Source organism: Motacilla alba, chromosome 3 (assembly GCF_015832195.1).
Source record: "Motacilla alba alba isolate MOTALB_02 chromosome 3, Motacilla_alba_V1.0_pri, whole genome shotgun sequence".
In the NCBI taxonomy this organism is placed as follows: domain Eukaryota; kingdom Metazoa; phylum Chordata; class Aves; order Passeriformes; family Motacillidae; genus Motacilla; species Motacilla alba.
In genome coordinates, this window is record NC_052018.1 from 57,055,609 (window position 1) to 57,083,205 (window position 27,597).

The 27,597-nt window shown below is 39.5% G+C and overlaps 1 protein-coding gene across 3 annotated transcripts; it reads left to right on the top strand.

The window, feature by feature from the left end:
• The first annotated feature begins 2,363 nt into the window (after nt 1–2,363).
• LOC119699129 (WT1 associated protein) lies at nt 2,364–27,125 on the top strand. Of its 3 annotated transcripts, XR_005256352.1 has the most exons (9): nt 2,364–2,502; nt 6,652–6,689; nt 6,773–6,828; nt 11,541–11,599; nt 13,203–13,330; nt 19,011–19,189; nt 19,401–19,744; nt 23,920–24,074; nt 25,901–26,400. XR_005256352.1 is itself a non-coding variant. In XM_038132175.1 (8 exons), exons 2-8 carry the CDS (start codon nt 6,660–6,662, stop codon nt 26,482–26,484), a joined length of 1,191 nt encoding a protein of 396 aa, XP_037988103.1. In that variant the 5' UTR covers nt 2,364–2,502; nt 6,652–6,659; the 3' UTR covers nt 26,485–27,125. The 3 variants fall into 3 exon arrangements, 2 of the variants coding, with proteins under 2 accessions (XP_037988103.1, XP_037988104.1); XM_038132175.1 differs by lacking the exon at nt 19,401–19,744 and having other exon boundaries at nt 25,901–27,125; XM_038132176.1 differs by lacking the exons at nt 2,364–2,502; nt 19,401–19,744 and adding an exon at nt 2,861–3,459 and having other exon boundaries at nt 25,901–27,125.
• The last annotated feature ends 472 nt before the right edge of the window (nt 27,126–27,597 follow it).

The window sequence follows — 27,597 nt, forward strand, 5'->3', positions numbered from 1 at the left end:
CAGTTAATGGATAATTAAGTTAATGAGTAACACACCATCATTCAAGGAACCTAAAACCCAGTGAGCTGGGCTGCCCACTCATTCATAATCTGGTTCCTATTCCATTTCATCATTATAGGTGAATCAATATATGAATTTGGCTTTTGTGTTGATGGACAGATCAGGACATGCCCTCTCATCCAAAGACCAATGCTGCTGCTGGGGGTTACGATACCACCTGTTACTTGAAAAGCTGATTTACTCCAGTTACCACACTGTAAACACAACCCAAGGCGGGTGTCGACACGTTTGACGCAGCAGCACTAAACAGTCCCAGGTTTGTTCTCACCGTGTAACGTGATGCGCAAACAGAACAAAAGAGTATTTCAGTTAAATGCCCTCTTCCAAAAACGTATCAGAGGACTGGTTACCAAATTGTCGCCCTTATTTCCCTAAACAAAAATTGTAGGTGTAGCCTGATAATACACTTACCAACTTGAAAGTACAGAAGGAAGGCAGCCCAGAATATTCAAGCTCTGCAGGCTGATTCCACTTATCTCAACATGTCCCTGGCTGCCTGCCTCTTGCTCAGCTAGCATATTTCCCTCAAATGTAATCTGCACTTGTAAAGATAAATTTAAAATACCTAGGTGCTGACAAGGGGTAAAAAATGCAGGAATACTTTCTACATGCTCATGAACACAAACAATTGTGGAAGGTTTACCATCCCACACCTTAGAGGGTATCTGAGCTAGACCTTTATCTGTACTACTGAGAAGACACAAAGGAGGTTCAGTTTCTGAACATAACAAAAAGTAGCCAAATTCTAGACAAAGTACTGGGAGATCTTGAGTTTAAATCACTACTGATACACAGAAAATGTTAGGTATGTTATACACAGAATAGAAGCCCTGAGTGTATGTCTGCATCTATTTTATGTAGAGAAAGTTTTGATTTCTTCTCCTGCTTGGTGTATATGCATTTTTAGTATTGCAATGTTTATGTTTGCACACGAGGAAATCAAGCCAATTTGCTGCATTAATGTTCTTATTAAGGCCTACTCTAATGTTCATATCTCATGCTGCCATATCCTGGGATGGCTTCATCTGTTAATTGGTATCTTGAATGCCTAAAACAAATATCTGCCAGAAAAGCAGGAGCAGGTAATTGTACAGTAATCACAGTGCACATTTTTTCATTTTTAAATGAAGTAAGGTTTCAAAGGCATTTATTCAGGTCCTTTCTCCTTGTGGTCACCTTACCACCCAACCTCCAGTAGCTACGTCAAATCACTTGCAGCGTGGTTTTTAAACGTTTCAAGTTCTCACTGAAAAATCTGTGTATTCATATATACACATACATGTGGATGTGAGACCACGTGCATTGGGTTCTATTCGGTAGTGCTTCTATTGTTTCTGCTACCAGGAAGAGTCAGGAGAGATTTCTGGAGCACCTTCAGCACTGACACAATGAGAGAATCAATTTCATCTGTGCAACCCAGGTGACAGACTAATTTAGCCTGCAGCAGATTTTCGATTTTGCCGGCAAAAGAATAAAGTATTTACCCACCAGCACAGCTTGCAAAATCACGCATAGTAAGAAGGATAAACTTTATTTTAAAGCACCAGCACACTTGCTAGACCACAACAAAGGGCAAACTTTATCGGTTTTTATTCCCCAACGCGGAAACTGATATATCATTTCTTTGGAAGCAGCTGAGTTTAAGTCCTGTATCTTTCATCAGCGGCCGAGGACACTGACTCGCACCGACGCCGCCGAGCGGCGGCCGGCGGGCAGGCAGCCCCGGCAGTCACGCCAAGAAGCCCGGCACCCATCTTGCACTTTATTTACTACTGCGCGTAATTTTCCTTCCCAGAGATCCCATCTCCGCCAGCTTTCCGGGAAGGCACCAAGCGCTCTTCCCAGGAGGCGCCGGGTCCCGCTCCCCTCAGCCGGTTTGGCGGGAGACGGGCGCCGCTCGCCCCATCCCGCCGGAGAGCGGCGCCCCCCGCCGGCAGGAGGCCGCGCGGCACCCCACGGATTCGAGGGCTGCGCGGCCCGTTCGGCCGACGGGCTTTAAATCGGCGCTCCAATAACCCGCGGGAGCCGCCTTTTCCCGGCGGGGAGAGCGGCGATCCCCGGCAGCGGCCGCCCCGCAGGCGGGCCGAGGTACCCGCGCCGCGGCCCTGCACCGCTGCGGAGCCTCTCGCCGCCGCCGCCGCCCCCCCACGCCGGGTGCGCGCGCAGCCGCCGGCCGCGGGGCGGGGCGGGCGCTCATTTCCTCCCTGGGCGCCATTTTGTAGCGCAGAGAACCCGCAAATAAAGAGCGGGCGGGAGCGGCGTGCGGGGGAGCTCGGGCGGGGGGAGGCGCGGCCGTCCTGGCTGCGGAGTTGGTGGCGCCCGCGCAGCTGGTGGCGGCAGGCGTGGAGGTGGCGGCGTTTCGCCCCTGCTCGATGTGAGGCGGAGCGCGGCCCAGGCAAGCGGCGTGCGAGGGGCGCGGGGCCTCCGCGCCGCAGGCGGGAGGTGAGTGGCCGTGCGAGCGCTCCGCCCCAGCGGGACGGACGGACCGACCGGGCGCCCCGGGGTGCTGAACCCCAGCGGCGCGTCCGTCCCTCACCTCGGGTGCGGGGGGGAGGAGCGGAAGCACTTAGAGCCATTTTGTACGAGGCCCCGAAGCCCGGCCTGGCTGCGCGGCCGGGATCCTCCTCCCCCTGCCTTGGGCTGCCGCCGCGCCCCCGGCCGCGGCAGCCGCGTTTGGTGCTTCTCCTGTGGGAGAGGAGCGAGGGCGGCGGGGCGGGCACTGCCTGGGCTGGGGGGCGGCCGCAGCAGCTGGGTCTGTCAAACACCTGCGGCCCTCGGGGAAGGGTGGGGGGTGGGACTCCCGCGGTTGCTGAGGCGAGTGTGAGGGCTAAGCAGTTATGGGGCTGCTGTGAAGCTTTTCTTTCTAAACGTCAGAAGGTTCCTTAGTACGAGGAAGACAAGGAGCTACTGGAGGGGGTCCAGGGGAGGGCCACAAAGATCCTTTGGGGTCTGGAATGTTTCTGTTGTGAGGAGAGACTGTGAGCTGGGCCTGTTTACTCTAGGAAGGAGAAGACTGAGAGGGGCTCTCATCAATATGTACAAATATCCTAAAGGCGGGTGCTGTCTTAAAGTGAAGGGTGCCAGACTCTTTTCAGTGGTGCCCAGCACTGAGTACGAGGGTCAGTGGCCATAAACTAAAACACAAGAAGTTTCACCTCAACATGAGGAAGAACCTCTTTACATTGAGGGCGGTAGAACACTGGAACAGGCTGCTGCGGTGGTGCATTCCCCCTTAACTCCCTTCCAGACTGCAGTGTGGGCTGAGAAATTTTTGAGCAATCTCAAGCGCACTCATTCGGGACAGCTGCTCAGGCAGGTCGTGGAATCTCCCTCTCTGGAGACATCCAGAACCCACCTGGACACGTTCCTGTGTCACCTGCTCTAGGTGACCCTGCCTTGGTAGGGACGGGGACTGGCGGGGGGGGTGGGGGGGGGGGGGTGTTGGACTATGTAATCCCCAGAGGTGCCTTCCAGCCCTAACAATTCTGTAAATTGTATGTTTGTATATATGTATGTACACACGTACGTGCTTTGGGAGCTGGGAGCCCATACTGGGGTTTTCCTCATGGAGCTCTTTCTTGGTATCATTAAAACAACTCAGTTTGTGTATAACAAGTAAAGCCTCACACCTGATTCAATTACTTTTGTTCACTGAGGTTTTTAAAAAAGTTTTTAAATCCTGTGTTCTATAAACGTTGTAGGAAAAGGTGTGTGGGCTTCTATCAGAGTTACTAAAATGTACTTTCCTCGTTTCACATTTCTTTTAATTGAAACTGCCATAGAAGCCTAAAACATTGAGTTTTTCTAAAAATTCTTTAGTGCCTGTTATTCTTAAGTATGGAGTATGGTTTTATGTTGCTTGTTGCCAGGAGCAGATGTGCAGGAGTGGTGTGTGGCAGCCAATGTTTCTGCAAAATCATGAAAGTGCTTAGTTAGGATGGTACAGTTAAGCTGTTCATAATATAAATCACAAAATACAATTGTGTTCATTCCCGTCAGTTATGCAGGAATGCTGTTTACGTTGATTCTTTTTATTGTAGAAAGTGCCATTTCATCATGTTCTTGCAAGATATTTCTGATAAGGGTAGGAGAGAGATGATCTCTTCTAGAGGCAAGCCGAGTGATAAGAAGCATCTCTTGATGCGCAGTGCTTGAGAGGTTACTGTATTGGATTCAAGGAATGAACGTTTCAGTTGCAGTTGTTGTCTGTAGCGTACAGATTCACCTGTTAACAGAAAACTAAAGTGAATCACCGTGACAGTTGCTGTAGCCAGCCTGATGCTGCTGCTGTTTCTGAGAAACACGGAGCACAAGGATAGCAGTATTCAGCAGTAATAACTGTTCATGCTTCTGCTGAGTTACTCCAGGTTCCCAAAAAGCTGTTGCAGGGCAGTAGCAAGGTGAAATTTATATGCGTGGAAAGAGCACTAAGTGTTTATCTGTAGATATTATCAACCTAACTTTTCCAGAATAACCTATGGAATATTTTTAGCTAGTGTGTTTTTATTTTTTAGCGTGTGATTCTGTCATAGCAAGTAATAATAGGTGGCAGTAAGGCAGTACCTTCTGTGATGCAGTGGCCCATAACTTCAGTCTTTCGTGCTCCTGTCTGAAAGCGAGAGATGGTTTTGTAAACAGTGATGTGCTGAGTGTGAGGTTAGAGCAGCCTGGTCTGGTGCTGGAATTTTGTGTGAGGTCTGGAGATGCAAGGTTTGACTACCTTTGCATTGGAGCATCAACCTTTGATTTCTTGTAGTCATGACTGTGACAGCAGTTTTATGTTTATAATTGCCATATGCTGCAGCAGGGGTTCCAAGCCAGGTCTCTGGGGGAAATTCACGTTTTCAAGTACTTGTGTGCTTCTGGTACTTTTTTGGGGAACACACACGTAATGACTTGACATGTGTGCACCATTTAATCCGTGTTAGCTGTAGTTGTGTGAGACGCCTGAAAATCGTGTTTCTCTCTGTCAGGAACTTAACACTAGCTGAGATCTTCAAGACTACTTCCAAACTCCAAAGGAGTTAAAAGCTTTAAAAATCTTTGGAAAAATTACAGAAGGGGAAGGTAGGCAGCCTAAATACAGGGGTCACAAGCATTCCCTTTGTAATCTCCAGTTACTCTGAGTGATTGAATTGGGCACTGGCAATTTGTATCAGCAGCCTCTTATGCTTGTATTTTATATTTGAGGTATGTTTTTGGTAAAACAGTTTCATATAAGGAGCTGCATGGAGAAGTTCAAGCAAAATGCTTGAGGTAACTTCTTGTGAGCAGGAGGGGGGGGGGGGTGGGAGTGAAGGAGGCTTCTTAGTATAGGGAAGACTTAGGTGTCTGTGTGTTACTAAGCCTAGCAACAGGAAGCTGCCATTCATTAGTGAGATGCTTCTACTGAATGTTTTCTTTCTGTGGGTTCTAATGTCAGTATTTATTATAGGAAGGGAGTGTGAGTGTTGGTTGTTTGGTTTGTTGTTAACCAGGACCTTGTTTGGTAGGGTGCTATGTAGTTGTCAGTGGTGTCAGTGCGGGTTGAAAACACTCTGCTTCATTGGAATGTGTTTGCTTGTCTTACTGACCAACAGTTTTAGGATTTGGAAAAGTTAAATTGATTCCTTGAGTGTCATTGTGAAAATACTAAGGTAATCCATAAAAATCATTGAGAAAATAGAATATCTGCTCCTTAAGAGCATTGTTTCTTTAAAGCTACGTGTTCACAACTAAGGAGTTGACACATCCTTTCCCTGGTACTTGTGCAGTAGTAGCTTTACAAACTTGTCAGCTCTTAGTATTATATGCAACTTTTGCACTAGAAAGCATATTGCAGAGATGCATGCCTCCAGCAAGCCTTGCATTTATTGTTATTTGAATGCCCGTAAGATTTAGGAACTCAGAATTTCTTACATAATCATAGTTGTGTAAAATACTGTGTATTACTCTTTAGAGATAAGGAAGCATGTCCTGTAACTCAGGGCAGTGTGAATATTTAACCTAGCAAAATGCGGTCCTCTTGTGCTCTGTATGCATCAGAGGAATTCAGTTTGATGGCCTATCTAAGCCATTTATTTTGCATCCTACTTTTCCTGAGAACATTCGCATGGGTTTTAAAATAACAGTACTTCCTGTTTATTTGAATCTTAAGAGAATAAGTACTTGCAAGAACATGTTGTAATGCTCACAAATTATTCTTTTATTCCAAAGAGGAGGAGCAGTATTATAAATTGCTTTCCTCAGACCCTGATTATCCTTTACCTTGTAAAATACAATGTTGTGGAGATGTAGACGCATACTAAATGTCAGTTTGATGCAAAGTTGGGTGGTTTTGATTAGTTAAATAGGAAGGATTGATTACTGATTGGCTTTTTAGATATAAATAGAAAGTTTGAGGTAACTTTGAGGAAAAAATGCATCTGACTATATCTAGATTACAGGAGCAAACATGTCTCAGTGTTATTTTGTACTCTGGTGCTGGATTGTGTGGAGTCAATATTTCAGTGGTGTAATATTGCAAACCAAAACAATTAAGGCTATAAGTTTCTGACTTCTTCAGTGTTATGCTTACACTAAATAAAACTCCTTTTTTTCCTCTCCCTTCAGAGTTCACAATGACGAATGAAGAACCTCTCCCAAAGAAGGTATGTGTAAAATTACTTGTGACTTCACCCTTCCAGGTAGTCAAGACAGCTTGATAAGTTATGCTTTTCTTTTTGTTTCATAGGTTCGCCTTAGTGAAGCAGATTTTAAGGTTTTGCCTAGAGATGAGCTTATCCTAAGGTAATGTAAAAAGTCTTTTTTCCATCTCAGCATTTTAGTGAACTTCCTGTGGATGATGTGTGAATTTACTCTTTCATTGTCTTTTAGTATCCTTGTTCTGAAAAACAGTTTTATTTGTTTCATAATGTATCTCTTCTGTAAAGTTCTCCTCTTGTCTCAAATATTTGTAGTTTGGGAGGGAACACTTTTTCCCAAGAGGCAAAATCCTTAATAGTATTTTGTAGAATACGAGTACAAGTATTATTTTTTTTTTGCTTCACTCATAACTACAGAAGATATGATTGCTTACATTCCTTGATAGATAGCAAGCTATTTTATCAGAAAAAATGACAACTCTTTAATTCTCCAGTACGTTTTTCCACTTTCTCAGTCCTTGCAGTTGTCTTCTCAGCATGTTCAGATATTAACAGAAAAATGTTAAAATGAAGTTTTCATTGCCTTAAACTTTGATAAGAAAGAACCTGGCCATCTTGTTAACTTTTTAGAAAGCTTCAGTGTCACCACGGGAACAATTACAGGGAATTCTGTTGCACATACCACCTGCTTAATAAACCACCCCAGGCCACTTGTCTCTGTATTGCCTGAATTTCCTGATTTGTAAGCCAGGAGCTATCCAAACTAGCTTTCTGTGGGGCATCTCTTTATCTGCTGGAATAGTCTGTGCTTTTTGGTAAACATTAGTTCTTGACTTCTTGTACACTGAGTTATTAGTGTTAATAGGGTCTCAAGGTGAATTTTGCTGTTTTATGGAACAAAAACTAAATTGTATAGAAACAAGGGGTTACATATGCAACACTTAGTGTACATGGTGATCAGCTACCCTCACTTTTGGGTAAACTATCCTGCCAGCTACTTTTGGGGTGACAGTTTTTTTTTCCAGGGAGTACACAGTCTGGCTCCATATGTTTAAAACTAGTTTCTGTCTGCTTCTGAGTATCTAGTCTTTTGGGTTGTAAAGAAAAATGTATTCAAACAGTAAGAAAAAGTGCTTCTTTCATAAGTGGTTTTGGCCCTGTGGTCCTTTTTCTAGAAAACTCCTAAGTCTCCAAAGCTGTGCCCTTAACTTCCTGTGATAAAATTCATGTGAAAGTACCAAAGCATAGATTCTGTACCACTTGCTTTCTGACTGATAGTGTGAAAACAAAAAAAGGCTGTCAGTTGTAATCAGTTTCTGTAACTTGAAATCATTAGTTGCTACATAGAAGAGATGAGTTTCCAGCACATATTCAGGAGAGAATGTGATGGAATGCCCCTAAGGAGGTAAAGTATGGCAGCAGCTCACCTGTGTTAATGCAGAAGGGAATTTGCTAATGACAGCTGTGTTGGTATTGAATCATCTTCTTAGTGTGTAGAAAAACTAACATGTTCTCAAAAAGGGCACTTTATGGATTTAAGGAGAATAACTGTTTGATATATGCAGAAATGGAAATTTAAATTCCATTTTGGTTATGTCCATTTTATTAGTTTGCACAGATCAGTCTTTCAGACACTTTTTTTGTATGGTGGGAAAATTATGGATTTCTAGTAAGTTCACCTCTAATTGTGATTTCATGTAAAACTAGCAATTATTGCACTAGCTGCTGGCTTCACTCATAGGCTGAAATAAAATATTATTATTACACATATTTTAATCAATGGCATTTCTATTACTTTGAGATGTAGAAAAACATATGTTGACCTCTAGATTGTCTTAAGACTTGGAATGTGGTTTTTTGGTCCATGCTTTGGTGAGGCAGATGCTTTTTGAGACAGATGTATAATCACCTTTTAGTCTTTTAGGTAATAAATCACCATTGCTGTACAGTTGCAGTGATGAAATACATACATAGAAAAAATGGGGGGTTTGGCACAGTTTCTGTGCCATGAGTCCCAATTTTACTGTTCTTTTCCGTGAAGTACAGGATTTAGGTTTGTTCATTATAACTTTTGTTGACTAAACATGAGCAGGACCAACATAGAGCTTTTAGACCTGACCTTGAATTTCTGCTTGTCTCATGACTTGCTGCTGTGGAGTCATCTTAAACTTTTCCCTCTTTAATGCAGTAGTTAGCTTGACTATAGGAGCTTCTGAGAGAAAGAAGAGCCGGGAACATGGCAAAGAAATAATGTGTGGATCATAGCTAAAAATCTGATCAGTATTACCCTGATCGTGTATTTCTGAGGAAACACAGTGCTTTTACTACTCTTCAGTCAACAGGGACTTAGAGTCAAAATCATTTTTGGAATGGCCTGGGTTCAGTGTGTGTCTTAACCCCTAAGTGCTTATCATTTACTGTGAACCCCAATGCTCAGCATAAAAAATGTGTGCTTCAAGAAAAAGTATTTAGCAGTTCATAGCTTCAAATTGCCTCTATAAAGTCTGCTAAATATTTTTAGAAGATTAAGGCAATTAAGTAACAGACATAGTGCTGCTTAGCTACCTTCCAATTCTTGTGAAACTGTAAGCAATCCCTTGAACACAGATTCAGGAGTGTCCTCCCAGGTCTCCTGTGTCTGTTCTTGAATGCCTTTCCAAGTAGCACTTCAGTGAAGCTCTTCAGATTATTAATTTTGAACCATCAGATTATGGACATAAACTACCATATTGCATGGAAAGCAAACTGGTGGGAAGAAAAAAATCTGCTTTTTAGCCTTTGTCATTCTTCCGCCACTCAGATTCAGCAATGAGCTGCCTTAGTCTGCTACAGATGTGCTGGAAGGTGTAATCTGGGGCAAGGCAAGGAGGTCAAGGGTCTGGCTGCGTTCCCTCCCAAGATCTTGCCCATTCCTGGCGTACTGGTGAGGGGGGAATGTTGGAAAACGTGCCTTGATGATGTGTGAGCACTTCTAGCAGTGGCTGAAACTGGTATGTTACCAACGCCATTCTGGCTATGAGTGCAAAAGCACAGTGCTGTGAGGGCTACTGTGCGGAAAATTACCTCTGTCTCAGCCAGACCGATACAAGTTGTTCGAACTGCAAGAGTCTTGACCAGGTTGTTGTCAAAATGCCACATCTGAATAGGTGTATTTTCTAGAAGTGTTGGTAGGCATATGACTTGAAATCCATGACACAGTCTAGTGCCATCTAGGTTTTCTTTTCCAGGAATTTGGTTCTTGCCTAAATACTAGCAGTTGTTGAGAGGTGAGTTAGAGTTATTATCTACAACATTCTTGGTGACTGTAGGCTACATGGTTTGTTTGTGGGTGGTTATTTTGGGGGTTCTTTTCCTTTTTATTTTTTTAAGCTAGTGGTCTGGCACATCTACTTAACTTGTGTAATGTCCTCATTTCACTCTGTATGTTGCTCCTATTAGGGGAGTGTGGGGGTCTCACAATTTTAGAATTACTGGGTTTGGGCTGGGAGGTGTAACTTAAAAGTGAAGTAGTCCTGTATATTTGAAGACCGACTGTTTATTGCATGCCAGTTTTTTAAAGTAAAATTAGGTTCTTTCTTTCTAGCTTTGCTGTCTAGTTGGCCATTTCAGTTTTACTTCTGGGAGATTGAAGTCTCCTGAAATGACATAGAATTTTTAATCGTCAAACAGTGAAACTTCTTAGAGCAGAGAGATTAGTTTAAGGGTTAGGTATGAATTCTACTGCTCTTTTACAGAGCTTTAAGAGTTTGTTCATGCTGTTGCCATGTTCCACTGAAAAGATGTAAAATTTTCTTGTTGCTTGAAGGGAGAGATCTCATTATTTCCTTTTTCTAGTGATGTGGTCTTGCTTGCTGTTGCAGATCTCTGATGCTTTTTAGACCCTTTAATGTGCTGTTTGAATTCACTAAATGGTCCAAATTACCTATAGGTAGATTTTATAGTTTCAATTAAAGTAGTGTTGTAGGCTAGAGAGTTAAAATGGACCAGTTGTGATGAGTCTGGCATAAAATACGCATCAGGGAGAGAAGGTAATGGGGAGAGGGAACAGACACCTCCTATAGTGGTAAGCTGTTAGATGAATTTTCTTTATAATGTGCAGTTGTACCATCATGAGGAACACACATAGTTAGGTGCAGAGTTCTACTTAAAAATCCAAAAACACTGTGCTGTGAACTTTTTCCTAAAGCATTTCATGCTGAACTTTACAGCAGACTTTATTTGCTGCAGATTTGATGGTTTGTATAAAATGCAGCGCTGTTTTTAGGTGATGTTTTTTGACTGGGGATGAATTTCCCAAATAACATGTTTTCAAAGAGTTATTAAACTGTTTGGCTTATGGGTGATGAATGTAATCAAAGAGTGGTCTTAATCTGAATGAGCTGATATAACTGCTTAACCTAGACTGCCGTTTCTAGTGTTATGACACTTCTGCTTGTCCTGTTCTCTTGGTAACATACTTAATGTTGTATTTGTATTGCACTTTGTTACAGAATTTTGTTTGAATTGCTCTGCTATGAGAATAAGATGCACGTAGGGTACTTTACAAAGATAACAAAATAAGTAGTGTTTGATGCTAATGTTTGTCTAAAATACTGACTCTTAAGATGTCAGTTTTAAGTGTTGTAATGCACAACTACCATTTTGTTCCTCTGAGATGTAAAGCAAATTTAACTATTTCCCTAATTAAAAGCTCCTTTTTTAAAACTGGAATTGTCTTTTGTGCAGTTGTGTAATTCCTTCTTGACATTTTCTGATTATGGTATCAGTGTGTGCTCTGAAAGCTTAGGAATGAGATGTTTTGATTTAATAAACAGAGCTTCAGAAAATTCTTTTTTTTTCTTTTTATATCTGTGACAGGTGGAAACAATATGAAGCATACGTGCAAGCTCTGGAGGGCAAGTACACAGACCTTAATTGTAAGTTAGCTGGATTTAAAATGGTTCAGATTATCAGAATGAATAAAGCAGAGTGATCAAGTAATATGTGTGCTTTCTAGAAGTGCTAGAAGTAAGATATAATAATCTGTTATGTCAGTTACTTGTTAGGAAAAGAGCTCCTGTTTTTCCTACTGTAAGTTTTCAGCCTCTCCTAGCTTTCTTACCAACTTCTTTTCCAGTTGCAAATTTCTCCCACCATCTAAAAAGTCTTATTTTTGCGTTGTTAGGACACAGACTGCTGGGCAGGGGAAAGCTTCAAAGCTTAACCCCATAAATAGGTGTACTTTCAGAACTTTACCATTAGAAAAGGAAACTGTCTCCTGAAATACTCTAGCAATGTCTGTGCCTTTAGTAGTCTTACAGGATTGTAAGGCTGGGAGGGGAAGCAGTGTTTAGAGGTAAATGTCTAAAATGAGTCCCCAAGGATTGTTTGATCTGATTAGGCAAATTTGGTTGTCATTCTTACATGATCATTAAAATTTGGTCTTTTGTAAGATAATGTGGGGAAAACATCCTATTCTAAAATGATAAAATATTACTACATTCTGGGAGTGACTCAACAGCCAATCCTAAGTAACTTTTTAAAGTTATATTGCCAGTTAGGGATGGTATATTTCCTGCTTTCCACTCACCTTTTCAGTCTAAATACTTAAAAGATGTAATACCACAGAGTTTGAAGGGTATTTTTCTGTCAGTCCAAATGATGTCCTCTCTTTTGCTGTTGTTACTTCCTTCTTCTACTGCTGTCTCATAAAATCTTGGATTTTGGAGAGAATAAAACAGAGCACATGGAAACGGCTGATTCCATTCACATCTCAAATGGTCTAAATATAGATGAATAAGTTGTTTCAACATTTCTAGTTTCTTGATTTTGGAAACAGTACAGGCCGTAGTTGTCAGTGTTAATGAATTATCTGCAAGGATTTATTTAGAAATCATTGTCCTGAAGCAATTTGTGATGCTCAGGTTATATTTACAGCTGATTATTCTCCAGAAATTAGGAAAAAATGAAAATCTAAATTTTTCAAATTTTAAATTGTCTTACATGTGACAAGTAGTAGAGTGAATGTATACAGTTGGTATGGAGTTGCTTGCATGTGTTTTTGTTTGAGCAATTTGGAAATGTGCTGCCTTCTCTTGTATTTCATATATAATTTTTCATAAGTGTCAGTGGATCAGAATTCTAGTTGTGACAGAATGTTCTTGAATGTCTTACTGTTCGCTCATGGGGTGTTGAGGCCAGTTTAAAGATTGCCCATAAACAGCGGTGTTTTACTGCAGATTGCAGATTGGTTTTTGCAGCACAGACTGATTTCCTATACAAACATGGAAACATCTTGAAAGTTTTAGTAAGTCTTAAAGAAGGACCAGGAATACGGCTTTAACGCCACCTGTAGTTAAGCTTTTCCAATACTTAATGACATTCTGTTTTTTGATTATGCTAGTTATAAACATGCCTGCAAAAAGAGTAACTGTTTGACTTCTGTTTATGAATTTGGTTTTTAGATTCTTTTAGCTATCTTTTTAAAACTTCTTATGAGAGGGTACTATAAAACTTGCTTTGTGTTGTTGCTTGTGTTAGCTAATGATGTGACGGGGCTGAGAGAATCTGAAGAGAAGTTGAAACAGCAACAGCAAGAATCTGCCCGAAGAGAAAATATTCTGGTGATGAGGCTGGCAACTAAGGAACAGGAGATGCAAGAGTGTACTGTAAGTATTTAGAAAGGATAAGTGTGTTCAAACTGCTGTGGCAACATCACCTGTTGAGCCTGTACCTATCAGCTATGCAGTGTTTTTTGTGTATCCACACCATCGCATTTTCTGCATTTAAACACACAGCAGGGTACTTTAATTGAACTAGTAAAGATCATGTCTTAAAAGTTTGGGGTTTTTTTTAATACTAGTTTTTGCTGTTGATTTTCAGCAGCAGTTGTGATTGAAGCTTGGTTTACTTCAAACCAAGCTAATTCTTGCATGTGCCATGCTTAATCTCTTCTAGCATTTCTCTGTGGAGCTTAGCTACAAAAATGTTACTTCTGAGTATCATTAGAGTCAGGAACAAATAAAAATGTAAGGGTATGATTGTGTTTATTTGTTTTCATTTAGTAGGTTTTAGGCTGACACATTGCCTTTGGGTAACAATGTAAGCCTATTTGTAAGCCTCTGTTTGGCTGGATAGGTGAAGTTGCTACTCACTTATGCCAAATTTCAAAAGAATTTTGAACATCTACCTGGTTTCTACTGTTCTGAGTATGTATTTTGTTGATCTTTGTTTCTTGCTCCTTCATTTCTGGCCATTTTCTGTGACTTCTACATGTGCATTTAGTTTTGGTTTCTTGGAAACCATCTCATATTGGATTACCTTCTTAACATAATTTTCATTCTGCTTGAATCTGGCAGCTTCTGTAAAAAGCTTATTGCTAGTTTTGGTAATATATTCTTTAGAGCTTCTCTTAGGAAAAATACAAGCTCTGTGCAAAACTAATAACTAGTGTTGTAGCTTTCCTTTGCTTTTTAAGTCTTCCTTTTTTTGCCTGAAGCTTTTAACACTCAGGTATAGATAGTAGTGTGACTGAACTCCGTACACAGTATTTTCACGGCTCTTAAGACTGTAAGATCGCTTTAGTTCACAGTGTTATAAACAGGAAAAAACTAAAGGGGATTAAGCTTACTTTGCAGTGGCAAAAAATGAAGCCCAGAATCATTGAGGTTGGAAGAGACTTGCAATTTTTAGTCCAGCTTGCCTGTTCGCAGCAGGGTCAGTTGGACCAGGTTACTCAGGACTGCACACTATTGGCTTTTGAACATCTCCTGAAATGGAGACTGCAGAAGTCTTTGGTGACCTGTGCCGGTGTTGAGCCACTGACACAGCAGAATGTGTTCTTAGTTTAAGTGAAACTTCTGGTGTTTCAGTTTGTGCCCATCGCCTTCTGTGTTTTCACAGTGGGCACCATTGGCTTTGCTTTCTTTACTCCCCATCAGGTATTTATGCACATTAGTAACATCTCTCGAGCCTTCTCTTCTCCAGATTGAGCAGCCCTAACACACTCAGCCTCTGCTTGTGTGTCACATGCTCCATCCCCTTAATGAGCCTCACAGCCCTTCATTGGCCTCACCCTGATACGTCTGTGTCTCTTGTACTGGGGTGTCCAGGTCTGGACCCAGTACTCCAGATACCTCACCAGGGTCAAGTGAGAGGATCACCTCCCTCAGCCTGTTGGCAGCGCTCTGCTAATGTAGCCCAGGATGCCAGTGAAGATCTCTTCTGGTAGTGGACTGCAACGCTTCCCTAGTTGTAAGGCTGCTGTATTGGTCCTGCTTCACTGGTGAAGTTGTACTGATAAATTCGGCTATGTGGAACAGCATTAATAATGTTTTTTTTTCTTTTGAACTTCTAAGCATATAGCTAAAGCAGTAAATACTAAAAATAAATAAATAAAAAGAAATATAAGTTTTTCACCAAAACCAAATTTGTGTGTGCTATATTTGCCTTTGTTCCTTCCTAGAAGTTATAAACTTCAAGTATTTAATGCCTTGAATTTGACTATCATGAATGATTTGGATATCATGAAGCCTATAGGGGTTTTGGCTGCACTTTGTTAGATGTTTATAGCTGCATAATCTTTCCAGAACATCTGTTTAGAAGAACTTCTGATGAGCTTTTATTTTCAGTGTACTTTAAAAAAGATAAAAGGGTGGGTAACAACCTACCAAAAAGAAATAAAAAGCAGACACATGCCCACACACTCAGGTGGCTTATATTTCTCCTGCTCTTGACTCTAGAATAACACTGAAGATGTAATCTCCGCAGTATATGGAGGTAGGAATAGGCATCCTTGTAAAAGAGGTGTAAAATGGTACACGGGAGGTGTATAATGGAGACATGGTCACCTTTAAGTATTTTCAAGTTTAAAAATGCACATAATTTCAAGAAGGTCTGAAGGACTGCTTGGCTTCATATTATAGAGAGTATTTTTTCCACAACAGTAACAGTAGAAAAATATGTCATGTTGGATAAGATGCAAAGCTAAGCTACAGGCTGCTGAATCATTTAATAAGCTATTAACCATGTGATATTACTCCATGTGCCTGATTTTAATCCATAAAATAATTTTTCCATATTTAAAATCCACACTTACATGTAAAATATACCACTAACATTTATATGTAAGCCTTCAGTGTTTCCTGTCACATTATAATTAGAAAGACTGAGCATTTATGGTGTCTAGTTTCTTGAAAATCTGCAGATATGTTTTTGGGACATTTTATTTTTACAAACTTATCACTTTCAAATTTAAATGGTTAAAAACTTAATACCATACCATAATCAACTGCTACTGGTTGGCAAAGACTGAATTTTCTGATCACTTGTGTAGAACACCTTGCTTACTAAAGTACACTAGCTCTGTTTTAAAATAGGATGTGGTGAACTCTATTTTGGTGTTTAAATTTTCACCCTTTTTAAAAATAGTACATTTTTAGTGTGTTTTCAGCTTATGAAAGTCACCAGTTGTCTTAAAGTGTAGATGTGCATGTCAGAGTAGCAGTAGCAGAATCATTTCCCTTATTCTATGTTAGTGCTGTTTTTGAATAAACAAAATGGGAGGGGAGTGCGTAGCTCCATTCTCTCTAGTGCCCTGCGCTGAGAGTAGCAGGAAAATACATGGATTTCTTCAGAGCCAGCAGCTTAGTAAAAGTCTGTGGCAGGTGCTGCAAAGTTACTCTGGTTTTAGGGTCACTAAGGGCTACTTTGAAGTTCAGGCATTTAACAGCCTGTGTACCCGGTTGTCAGCAGCAGCCTCGAGCTACCTTCCCCCAGCAGGAGCAACCCTCTAGAAGAGGTTGCTGCTCTTAGGGAAGTGTAAGTAAAGTATTGGCTATGGTTTCTACATAAAGCTTTATTTCTGGCAGAAGTGGTGGTAAAGTTAATGCTACTTCAGGGAAAGACCTTAACCTTCTTCTGGGCTACTGCACAGTTACTGAGAATCAGTAAGTGGGTAGACATTTGGAAATACTTGCTGCTCAAATATGTTTCTCATGGAATAGATAACAATGAGTGGAACTTTCTGTGGGTGCAATTGGACTGTAGCACTAACTAGTCATTACTCTTGTGGTTTAAGCTACAGTTCTGTTGTGTTTTTTCTCTTCTTAGTTGTGCACTTTATTCCTTCCTTATAAGAAGGATATACAGTTGATCTGACTTAGGTTGCTTATGCTTTCTCTCAGGCACCTGTGATCTGTTTTGTAAATTCATCATGGTTAGAGTGTCTGTTCTTTGTAGCTATCTTTGGATGATTTCAGCTGAAAGCATGCGACTTTCCCAGAATGTGAGAACTAGGGGGATTGAAAATGTTGTTGTCTGTCTGTAACAAAATAATAAAAATCCCCATGAACAAAACCTCACACAGCCCAATGTCCTCTGAATAGACTGCTTTCAGTGCTCTCCTGCCTTGGGTTGGAACAGAGAGAAAGCTGATAGCAAGATTTTATTCTCTTTGTGAAAATTACCTCTGCTTGTCCATCTGATGGGCTTTTGAAAAATGCCAGCTGGTGTGAGCTTTCATGTTTGGGAATCTGAAGAGTCTGTAGGCATTTCAGGTGTTAAAGTGGGCATTCCCTGGGGTCTGGCATTGGGCATGACTATTCCTGTATGTTCAGCTGTAGCCTGAAGTTGGTCCTGACTGTAGGCAAACTCTCCTGCCTCATAACTGTTACCACCTGGAATATCAGTGGGAGGTGACTCATACCAGAAAGTGATTAGAGGAAGCAAGAATGTGAGGTTTGGACTGGCTAAGCAGGAAGACAAATGTGATTAGGAAATTGGCCAAACAGGGAAGACATTTGGGCTTGCTTTGGGAGCAGGTCACACTGGGGGGAGGTTGTTAGATCCTCATGGATGAAAAGCCTGACAGATGAGAACTCTGGAGTTAACAACTGGAGAAAGCACTTGGGGAGGAATTGAGAAAATTTAAGTTGGAAAAAGTGGAGGGAAAGAATGGTCTTTCAGGTTTGAGGAGGGAATGAGCAAGGATTGTTAAGTTTTTTCTAAGTAGCTAAGTATTTTTATTTTTATAATAACAAAATAATGTGTCAAAGGAAATACTTCTGTTATTCCAGTCCCTTTGAAACCACTTGAAATAAAATCCAGGAAATTTTACTACTTAACAATATATAAATTAAGACATGTTACACTCAGTTTAGAAGTGACTGAGGTTGCTACTGCACACTGAATGTACGTAGGACTTCTGTACTTCCTCTTCACCACTGCTGTGTAAAGACACCATAAGAGAGTAACTGCATGTACAGGAGCATGGTTAAGCTGTCAGTGCTGTTGGCTGTGCTGTGTGTCCCAAGGAAAGGAGAGAACACAGGGGGACTCTCCCTTTATAGTTTGTCAGTTAAACTCTCTTGCTCTCAAGTCTAGTTGCCTGCATGGGAAGCAAACCATCTGACTTTTAATTAATGTCTTTTAACAGTGTGTTATTCTGTTCACCTCTTGCTGATGAAGAAATGTGTGTGATACAGGGAGAATAATAAATTGAATTTAAGAATCAACATATTCTGTTCAGGCTGATGCAGTATTGGTGATTAGCAGGGTTCTAAACACATACTTTTCATACAATTTTAGATATGTCTGTTGTGATGGGATTAAAATTGAAGAAACTTTTAAAGTTAATCCTATTTATTTACATATTTAAAAGGAGACCTCTCAGTTACTACTTCTGAAATTGTGACTATTGCAAATGTTTCAGACGTATAAAATTGTAACTCCTTTGGCTTATGGTTTTTGCAAAGAGAATAAAATCCAACCAAAATTAATTAATTAATTGCTCTTCATATTTCTGTTTTTTTTTTAAAAATACACAATCTTGCATTATAAGTGACTACTGCTGTTGCAAAAAACCTTAGAAGGGTCTAAAAACCTTTTTTATTTGCTTATAAATATTTCTTGTCAATTTTTGCTGTAATGTTCCTTAATAACTCCCACTGAATTTAAGTGGGAATTAACTGTCTGTTTTAAGCAGATAATTCTTACTGTATGCTCTTTGTTCCCCAGAAGGAATGCAGGCAGATGGGACAGAAAAAGGGAGCAGTCTAATGCTCCAGATAGTGCTCTGGCAAATGTAAATTGACATGTAGAATATAATCTTGAGATCTGGAAGGGAACCTGCCATGGCAGGTGCTTAGGATGGGGGCTTGGGTGAGCAGGCACATGAACAAGGGTGCAAGATGTGTACAAGTGCTTTTTATCCTGTGTTTTTCGGGTTACAGTGTGAAAGAAGGCAAGCTACCTTGATGATAACTTTGGAGTAACTATTGGTATTGAAATGACTTACAATTTTTCTTTAGTATTGTATGAATAACAGTCTTTTTTTCTTATTTTATGCAGAATCAGATTCAGTACCTCAAGCAAGTCCAGCAGCCTAGTGTTGCCCAACTGCGATCAACAATGGTAGACCCAGCCATCAACTTGTTTTTCCTAAAAATGAAAGGTGAACTGGAACAGACTAAAGACAAACTGGAACAAGCCCAAAATGAACTGAGTGCCTGGAAATTTACGCCTGATAGGTAAACAAAACAAATACTCCCCAGTCAAGACTTCCCTGACAGTCCCACTACGAGAATGCTATGGTGGGACAGCCAAGTACTCGTTTCCACACCAAGACTCAGACGTTTTGAGGCAAAAGCCACATTCTTATACTGTCCAGCTTGTAATGCTTAATGTAAAACTTACCAGATGAACCTTGTGTTTCAGCTTTTTTTCTCCCCTTTGCTTCAGAGGCCTGACAGCGTCGGACTATTCTGAAGAAATGGCCATCTTCGAAAAAATCTTTTCTAGAACATGTAGACATTTGCAAAATTGTTCTATTTGAAGAAAATAGAGGGAGAAACAGAAGTCTTAAGTCTGTGGCACACTGTGTCTACAGACAGTTTGGAGGAGAGAGAACCTAGAGATTATAAATCATGAATTGAACATGTAAAATTCCCATAAAATGTAGAAGTGGAATATGCTTCGCTCTTAACCTTGAGCCTAGTGACTTAGAGACACTGTAAGTCAGTTTTGCCAATAAGACTGTGGACTTCCTGCTTGTTCACTGAACTGCTGGGTCAAAACTCGATGAGGTGAATTTTGCATTAAAGAGTTTACTTGCTAACCAGTTCTGAATAGCCACAAGAGTGCTATTTGATATCACAACAGTGGTAGTGTACACATTTGACTGTTTGCCTTTGGGCACTCTAGCACTTGATGCAGCCTTAAGTCACTGTTGCTAAATAATGAACTGTTTTCTGGATGGTTGGTAATACTGTGGACGCCTCAAAATTAGGACTGTACAAAAATGTACGTTCCATCTAAATGCAGGTTTAAAATTGTTTGAAGCAATACATACTTGATCACAACTAGCATGTATAAGAAAAACTGGTTGTGATAAGAATTTCACTGCATGTTTTCATGCAGAAATGAGAATTTTTCGATCTTCATTCTAAGAACTGATCTCAAATGCTTAATACAGAAGGCACGTGACGGCAACTGTCTTCAGTGTTGGTGGGGTGTTTTTATTCCGTTGTACACCTGGGGTTTTTTGTATTGTGCTTCTCTATAAAATGTGCCTTGAAATAGTTGTAATACATAGTTCAAGGAACACTTCTGGTTATATTGTTGTATCGTGAAACTCCTGGGATGAACGAGAATTGAACAGGTTGTTATTTCTGCATTGTCTCGTTCACTGAAAACAAAGTCAGTATTTTAACATACCAAAAATCCTTAAATGCATGCATTTTCTTTGGTGGATTCAGTGAAGGAGTTTTTGCTACTCTATTGATGCCTCTGTTGTGTCGTCCCAAGTTACTTGTAAGAGTAGCAATCTGGGACAGTTGGGAGTGCATGTCTAAGGTCTGTAAAGCAAAATGTAGATCTGGTGTAGCATTTGTGTGTTTGTTTCTTCCCGTAGCAAATAGACTTCTATTTAGTAATCTGAGGTGTTGATTTTTCAAAACAGTTGGGCAACGTTTTATGACTCAGTTAAAAAAAATTAATTTTTAAATTAAAGAGACATTCAGCTGTCACAGACAGTGATGTATTCTAACAGTTTTGCTGACTTATTAAGATGCCATTACATAATTTTGACTTGGAAGTATCTTTAACTGTTCGTGCTTCAGATGATTAATACGAGATCAAAGAGTAGTATACTTATGCAGGTTTATTTTTTTTTGCATGAGTAATGACTTAACACCAAAAGAAAAATCCACAGAAAAACTTTACCTTTTTGAAAGTAATATATCTGGAATGATTTTCCTATAGCAGTATCTAAGATTTTATTGATCTAGCATCAAAACAGAGGTAAGACTTACATTAATAAAATGTTAATGAGTTACCAAGCCATTTGTAAAGCTCACTACAATGTGTTGAAAGAGGCGTGCCATGCAGATTGCTTGTTTCTAACTTGGAATTCAGAAAGTTATTTAATACATTTAGATACAGGTTGGTTGTTTTCTAAAGTCTTCAGGCTCTGAATGTGTGAGTACAACTGAGGAGAGTCAAGTAACTTGCCACTTCCTTTCAAACCCAAGTGTCAAAAGAAAATGTTATTTCTTTAGCTACAACATACCCTAATTTGCATAATATAATTTTAAGTCAGTGGTGTGAATGTGCATAATTCATACATGCAGTGGCAGGAATATAGAAAGTTAGTTTTTTCCTGGTAAATAATTGAGGCTTTGTTAACTGGGTTAAGATTTTACTGGTTTTATTTCTTGAAAGGTGAAGAAATTGGCTCATGTAAAGTATTTGTGGGGTATTTTTCATTCTCTTTGCATCTTGGGCCTCCTCCCCCAGTTGTTTTAATTGTCCATACTTGTACACAACTCCTCATTTCATGGCATCTGGCCTAGTTTTTGAAAGAGGCAATGGCCCTATTCAGATCTTAAACTGGTGCTCTTGGGGTGGTTAACACATTAACTGCAGCCCTAAGCAGAGCTAGCTCTGGACCTTAATGTAGATAAGGCTGTGCAGCATAAACATTGCTGATGTCTGGAGGGGGAAATAAATGCACATGTAATCAAAGGAATGGCTATGCTAAGCCATTTTAACCATCATTAAGCACAGTATAAACTTGGAATAAAAATGAGTTGAAATGCCATTTTGCAGTAAGCCTAGTACAACAAACTTTAGTCTTCTGAAATTTAACTATTTATATTCTTACAGGTGTTGTTGCATGTATGTTCAAGAGGATATGTGAAAACAATGCTGAACTTAGTTTTACAGTTCATATGAATTATTTTAATAGTTACTGTATTTAATTTTCTTGAATGTGCTTTTTTGTAAATTGCAAGGGTTATTTTCTAGTAGTTCAGAACATCTGGAAAAATTTTGATGAGAAGAAATAGCATTATAGGTAACTATGCAAATTTCTATACAGGTAATAAATATTTTACATTTTGGCAGGAGTTAACCTGAAGATATTAATGGGATTCTAAAATTGTCCCAATTCCAAGGTAACTGGTACTTGCTGATTCTGCAGTTGATGTTGGTTTGTGAAGAGAAAAGCATTAAATGACTTAAGCATTGTAAACTTTTTCTATTTGTAGAGATGGTGAATACGTTAACAGGAATTTGCAAATGGCTAAAAATCATGTCTGCCTAATTACTTTTGGGATCTGTCACATTGGTTATCTCCAAAGTGGTCCTGCTTTGCACAGAATGAACATCTCTAAGGAAACTTGCATCTTAAATGTGCGACTTGGACTGTATTAGGTCGGCACAATTTAAACTTCAAGGACCTGGCATTGGACATCACATCAAGAAAGAAAACAGGCTGCTGCCTTTAGCAGATTTTCAGGCCTCCAGGACTTTACACAGCCAGATTCCTTCTGGAGCAGCCCATCTGAAAGATTTGGGAAAGTCAGTTGAAAAAATGTTAACTGGGGCAGAGTTGGCAGAGAAATTAAAAGTTGTTTAAGGCTTGAGTGCTCAGAAGGTAGTTGATAAGGAATTGCTGTTTAAAATCATTGTATTTTGGTTGCAGGAGAGAACTGTGGCTGTGATTGTAGCAGAAATTTGCTCTTCTACTTTTTTAATCCTCAGTTTTTTTCAGTATTTGTCACTTGTTTAAAAGCTTACAAAAAATTAAATGACCTTCTTGGTCTTGAAGAGTAATGCAAGTCTTGCTATTGAATTCACAATAAAACTGTTCAAGTTTGGGGTTTTGCCAGAGCTTACACTTCTATAGAAAAGAAGACAGCTTCATTATGGTGCTGAGCCTATTAAAAGGAAACTTGTTTGGGGATGCTATCCTGACTTGGCAGACTGAGTCCTAAAGGACTTTAATTTCTCTCTTTCATGGAGTCAGCTGTATTGCCTATATATTAATTTGCATACTACTTCCTATAATGCTTTACAATGAGATTTTTATAATGAAGATTAAAGATGTGTAACATTACCAATTTAGTAAAGAAAATCTTATCAGTTTCTACCTGTTTCACATTTCTCTCAGAAACTGAGTGTCCTAATGAACATTACTTACAATCTGAAATCTGTCATTTTAGAGGAAGTTGATAGATAATATACCCCTTCCTTGATGTTCTTCCAATGTTCAGCTACATTTTCATTCTTCTTCACCATATAAGATGTACTTAAGGAATGGTGACCGTAGAAATCATGAAGCAGACTGTGCATGTTGACTGTCAAACATAAAAGTTGAGTTGAAAAATGGGCATCTCATTTTTTAAACAAGAGTGAGTACCTGGACAGCATTTAAATGAATGTTTAAACTTCCTAAAGAAAAGTGGTTGTCAGTATGAAAAATGAACGTGAGATTTATTATTTCCCCCAAGCAACTTTTCTTCACCCAAATTCAGTTATTAAATTTCAATACTACAACAAATGGGGGATGATTTTGCTTATAATTTGCTTGTGTAGTTTCTATGCAGTCCTTGATCTTTTGAATTGCAAAACACATCTTTAATCAAATATTTAACTCCATTAAGAATTGGCACATGCAAGATTGTGCATACTGATAATCCAGATGTTGGTATTAAAAAAGTACAATATGCTTATTCATATTTTCAGTAATAAAACTTGTCTTCCACTTTGTGGGACAGCGACAGAAGATCAACTGGCGTTGGAACAGCACGTGGTAACTATAGGGGAGACTTTCTGCCATGACAATTATGTTGAGGCATAATGTTCCTTGAATTGTGACATGCAGAAATTGCATCTCCTTTTTGTCTTTATTCGTGATTGAGGAAGATAACTGAAGGTTTTATATTCATTTTGTGATAGATGGCTCTTTCCTTTGCAGCCAAACAGGGAAAAAGTTAATGGCGAAGTGTCGAATGCTTATCCAGGAGAATCAAGAGCTTGGAAGGCAGCTGTCCCAAGGACGTATTGCACAGCTTGAGGCAGAATTGGCTTTACAGAAGAAATATAGTGAGGAACTTAAAAGCAGTCAGGATGGTAAGGGATTTTTTTAACAAAAATAGAAGTTGCCTTGCACTTCTGCAAGTTTAATTTTGTGATGATATACATAATACAAAATCACTTCTGCCAGAATGAAAGGGCAATATTGAGTAAAATATGATAATAGTAAGTATTAATTGGTAGTCTTAGTTAAACAAAATCCTTAAATTTGGGGGCACTGGTGGGATTTGCAGCTCTAGTAATGCAGTGTTTGAAATAGTTTTTTATGCTGTAAGTCTTGCTATTTAATAGGGAGTGTTTAGACTGCACACATTACTGGTTAAATTGGCAAGATGAAAGCTGTTAACATATAGCCTAGGCATGCACTGAGAACAGAAAGCTTGTTAACTCTGACTCATTTGGAATTTATTTTAAAAATTCAACTTTTCAGCAATGCCTAAGAATATGAAAAACTGATTTTTTTTCCTCTTTGGTAACTCAGATGAATGAAAATGTCTCATTCTTTTTATAGCCTAAATTTTGCAACACTGTAAAACTAAATTGAAATTATCTAAAAACTCTGACCTCTTGCACAATTTAAATGGAGGGGAAAATGCAGGTTTAAAAGTCTTCAGTCTCAAATTCTGTGTAGTGTCAGTGGCTCTTCATAGAACATTAGATTAGGTTATCTGAATATGACCTATATAGGTTGTCCTTGGGGATATAACCTATATAGACATCATATAGATCTGAATATCTTTTTGTTTGTTTTATATATGAAGATTGTAAGATACCAGAAACTTGATATGGCATCCCATATAAGTCTGAGATGTATTTTTAAGAATAGATCATATTCCCCAATCATATTTTCATCTCTTTGAGAAAGCACCAGTATAAAATAACTATAACTCTTAAGGTAAATAACTGTATAGTGTCATTTTGTGAGACTAGTAACTACTATTTTGATAGTACGCTTCAGCAAAATTTACCAAGTATATAATTGAAGCAAGTGTAGACATTCTTTAAAGACTGCTGCTTTTGAATGTAGTCTTCTCCAGCATTGAGTTGCTTCTTCCCTATATATGAATGAAGATGGTGATACTCCTGCAATAAGAGTTTTCCTAATGATTGTTTTCTGTAGCAGCAAGAACACTTGTTAAAAAGATTTTTACAGTATTAAGCAGTTTGCATTTAATTTCCTCTGGCACACTGGTGGTGCAGTTGAGCTGAAGACTGAATCAGTGCTTCTTATACTGTTTTGGGGTCAAATTTGTTTTGTTCCAGAATGCAGTACTAATTGTAAAAACCTTTTTCTGATTCTTAAATTTTAAAACACGCCGTGAAATTAGTTAACACTCCATTGGTAAGATGGTCTTTTTGTGTTCTCGAACTATTTAAAGGACTAAATACAGTAAGAACTGAAACTTGCTTGAAATATGATGAATAACTACTGCTTTTGACTGTTGAATAGGGTTTTGCAGAAACTCAGATTTGTTACATATGGATATGGCTCATGGTCAGTTTTACAGTATTTCTGGTAGGGATTTATACTTGAGTAAAAGTAGACGCAATAGGATCTACTTGCAAAATATTAATTACTGCAATTGAGCTTTTTCCTGAATATCTTCCTTTCTTGCCCAGAAGTTAATTTTTTCTCACATATTTTGAATATCAGTTTAGAAAATAGGTAGATACCACAGTTTTTAAGCATTTTCTCCCTCAGAGGCAGAGTATCAAAACCAGTGCATACCTGATGGCTGAGAAATAGTTCATTGAAAAATTCCAGCATAAAATGTTGAGTTGTGGGGTTTTAATTTTTTGTCTCAGATTTAACTATATATGGGCTATTAAATGTGTGCAACAAATGTGTTTTCTTTACATAGAATTGAATGACTTCATCATCCAGCTTGATGAGGAGGTAGAGGGTATGCAGAGTACCATTCTAGTTCTTCAGCAGCAGTTGAAGGAGACTCGCCAGCAGTTGGCACAGTACCAGCAGCAGCAGTCCCAGGCCTCCAACCCAGGTACCAGCAGGACTCCATCCTCTGAGCCCACGGAGCAGGGAGAGGCTGCGGGCAAAGACTGCAGCCGCCTGGCAAACGGACCAAGCAATGGCAGCTCCTCCCATCAGCGGACGTCTGGGCCTGGATTTTATAGGGAGGGTAGCGGCACAGAGGATGACTTCCCGGCTTCTCCAGGGAATGGTAATAAGCTGTCCAACCACTCTGAAGATAGAACTGGTAGAGGAAGTGGTAGCTACATAAACCAGCTCAGTACTGGGTATGAAAGTGTAGACTCTCCCACTGGCAGTGAAAACTCTCTCACTCACCACTCAAATGACACAGACTCCAATCATGATCCTCAAGAGGAGAAAACAGTGAGCATGAAAGGTAACAGAACTGTGGGTTCTCGTCATGTCCAGAATGGTTTGGACTCCAGTGTAAATGTGCAGGGTTCAGTTTTGTAACATTTTTCAGCAAAATTTTTATACAGTGTCATTGAAATTGGGAGAGGATACTGTCCAGAAGCCGTTTAAATTAGTGCATACTTGTCACAGTTTTGCCTTTTTGTGGGTTTCTTTTTGCTTCAATACCTCTGCCACTTTGGAAATTTTAACAGTTAATTACGTTGAATGTTGCTAAAAGGATGTTTGTGTAGCTCAAGTTATTTTTATATGAGTTAATGTGAAGTTGAAATGGAAATTATTTCCATAAAGTATAACATAAATGATGTCTGTACAAATCTGTGTATATCTAGAACCTGTGCTGTGTAAGGGCATTCTTACTCATACTGTTATACTTAACACCACCTTCAAGATTTGTCATAATAGCTGTGGGTTTGACTGCCAAGTTTGCCCAGTACAGTAGTTTTATCACTAAAAAGATGGACTTGCTGAAGGAGTCCTGTAGTAGTTTCAGTGTTAATTACAGTTTTTCCCCACCATACATCTGTGCATTTTCTCCTTAGGTGACCGAATGTTTATGAATTGTGTGCATAGTTACTCAGTTTTTAAGAACTGTTGTATCCTGTTGATGCATATTGCTCTGTGACTCCAATATTATCTTACCTGTACTGACCAAACCTAAATAAAAACTTTTAATAATGTAATTTCCTCATTGTTCTGCATTGGCTTACATGGCTTATTTGTATGTGGTGTATTTATAGTCCTTGCTTTTGAGTTGAATTTGTATCTGTGTCCATCCTCTCTGATACAGCGTATGCCCAATACATGAAGGTGTAGGTGTGTACTAGTACTTATTTCAAGACAGCCTGATAGTGCTTGTTCCAAAGGTTTTGTCCTTACTGGCAGAAAAAGGGTGGGGATGGGGGGGGGGGGGAGATGGAAAGGAGAAGTTAATAAAAGTAAACCTTAGAGTTTGAACCTAGTTTTATTAACAATTTTAGAAAAACCCAAAAAACAAGCCAAACCCAATAGCTTGAAGTACATAGCGGGTAAATGCACAAGTTAAACTAAAAAACAAAAGACTGAATTGCTAATTCCTTATGAACTGGATAACTTCATTTTTAAATGCCTCCCTGAGGAAACTGATTTCTTAACAGGTGCAGAGAATGAAAGAAT

What these genes read in the sequence shown, in the direction of transcription:
- LOC119699129 (XM_038132175.1), top strand. Translation starts at nt 6,660, where the DNA reads ATGACGAATGAAGAACCTCTCCCAAAGAAG. An exon ending in TGGAAATTTACGCCTGATAG is followed by an intron (nt 19,190 to 23,919) that starts GTAAACAAAACA and finishes TTTCCTTTGCAG; the next exon opens with CCAAACAGGGAAAAAGTTAA. An exon ending in ACTTAAAAGCAGTCAGGATG is followed by an intron (nt 24,075 to 25,900) that starts GTAAGGGATTTT and finishes TTCTTTACATAG; the next exon opens with AATTGAATGACTTCATCATC.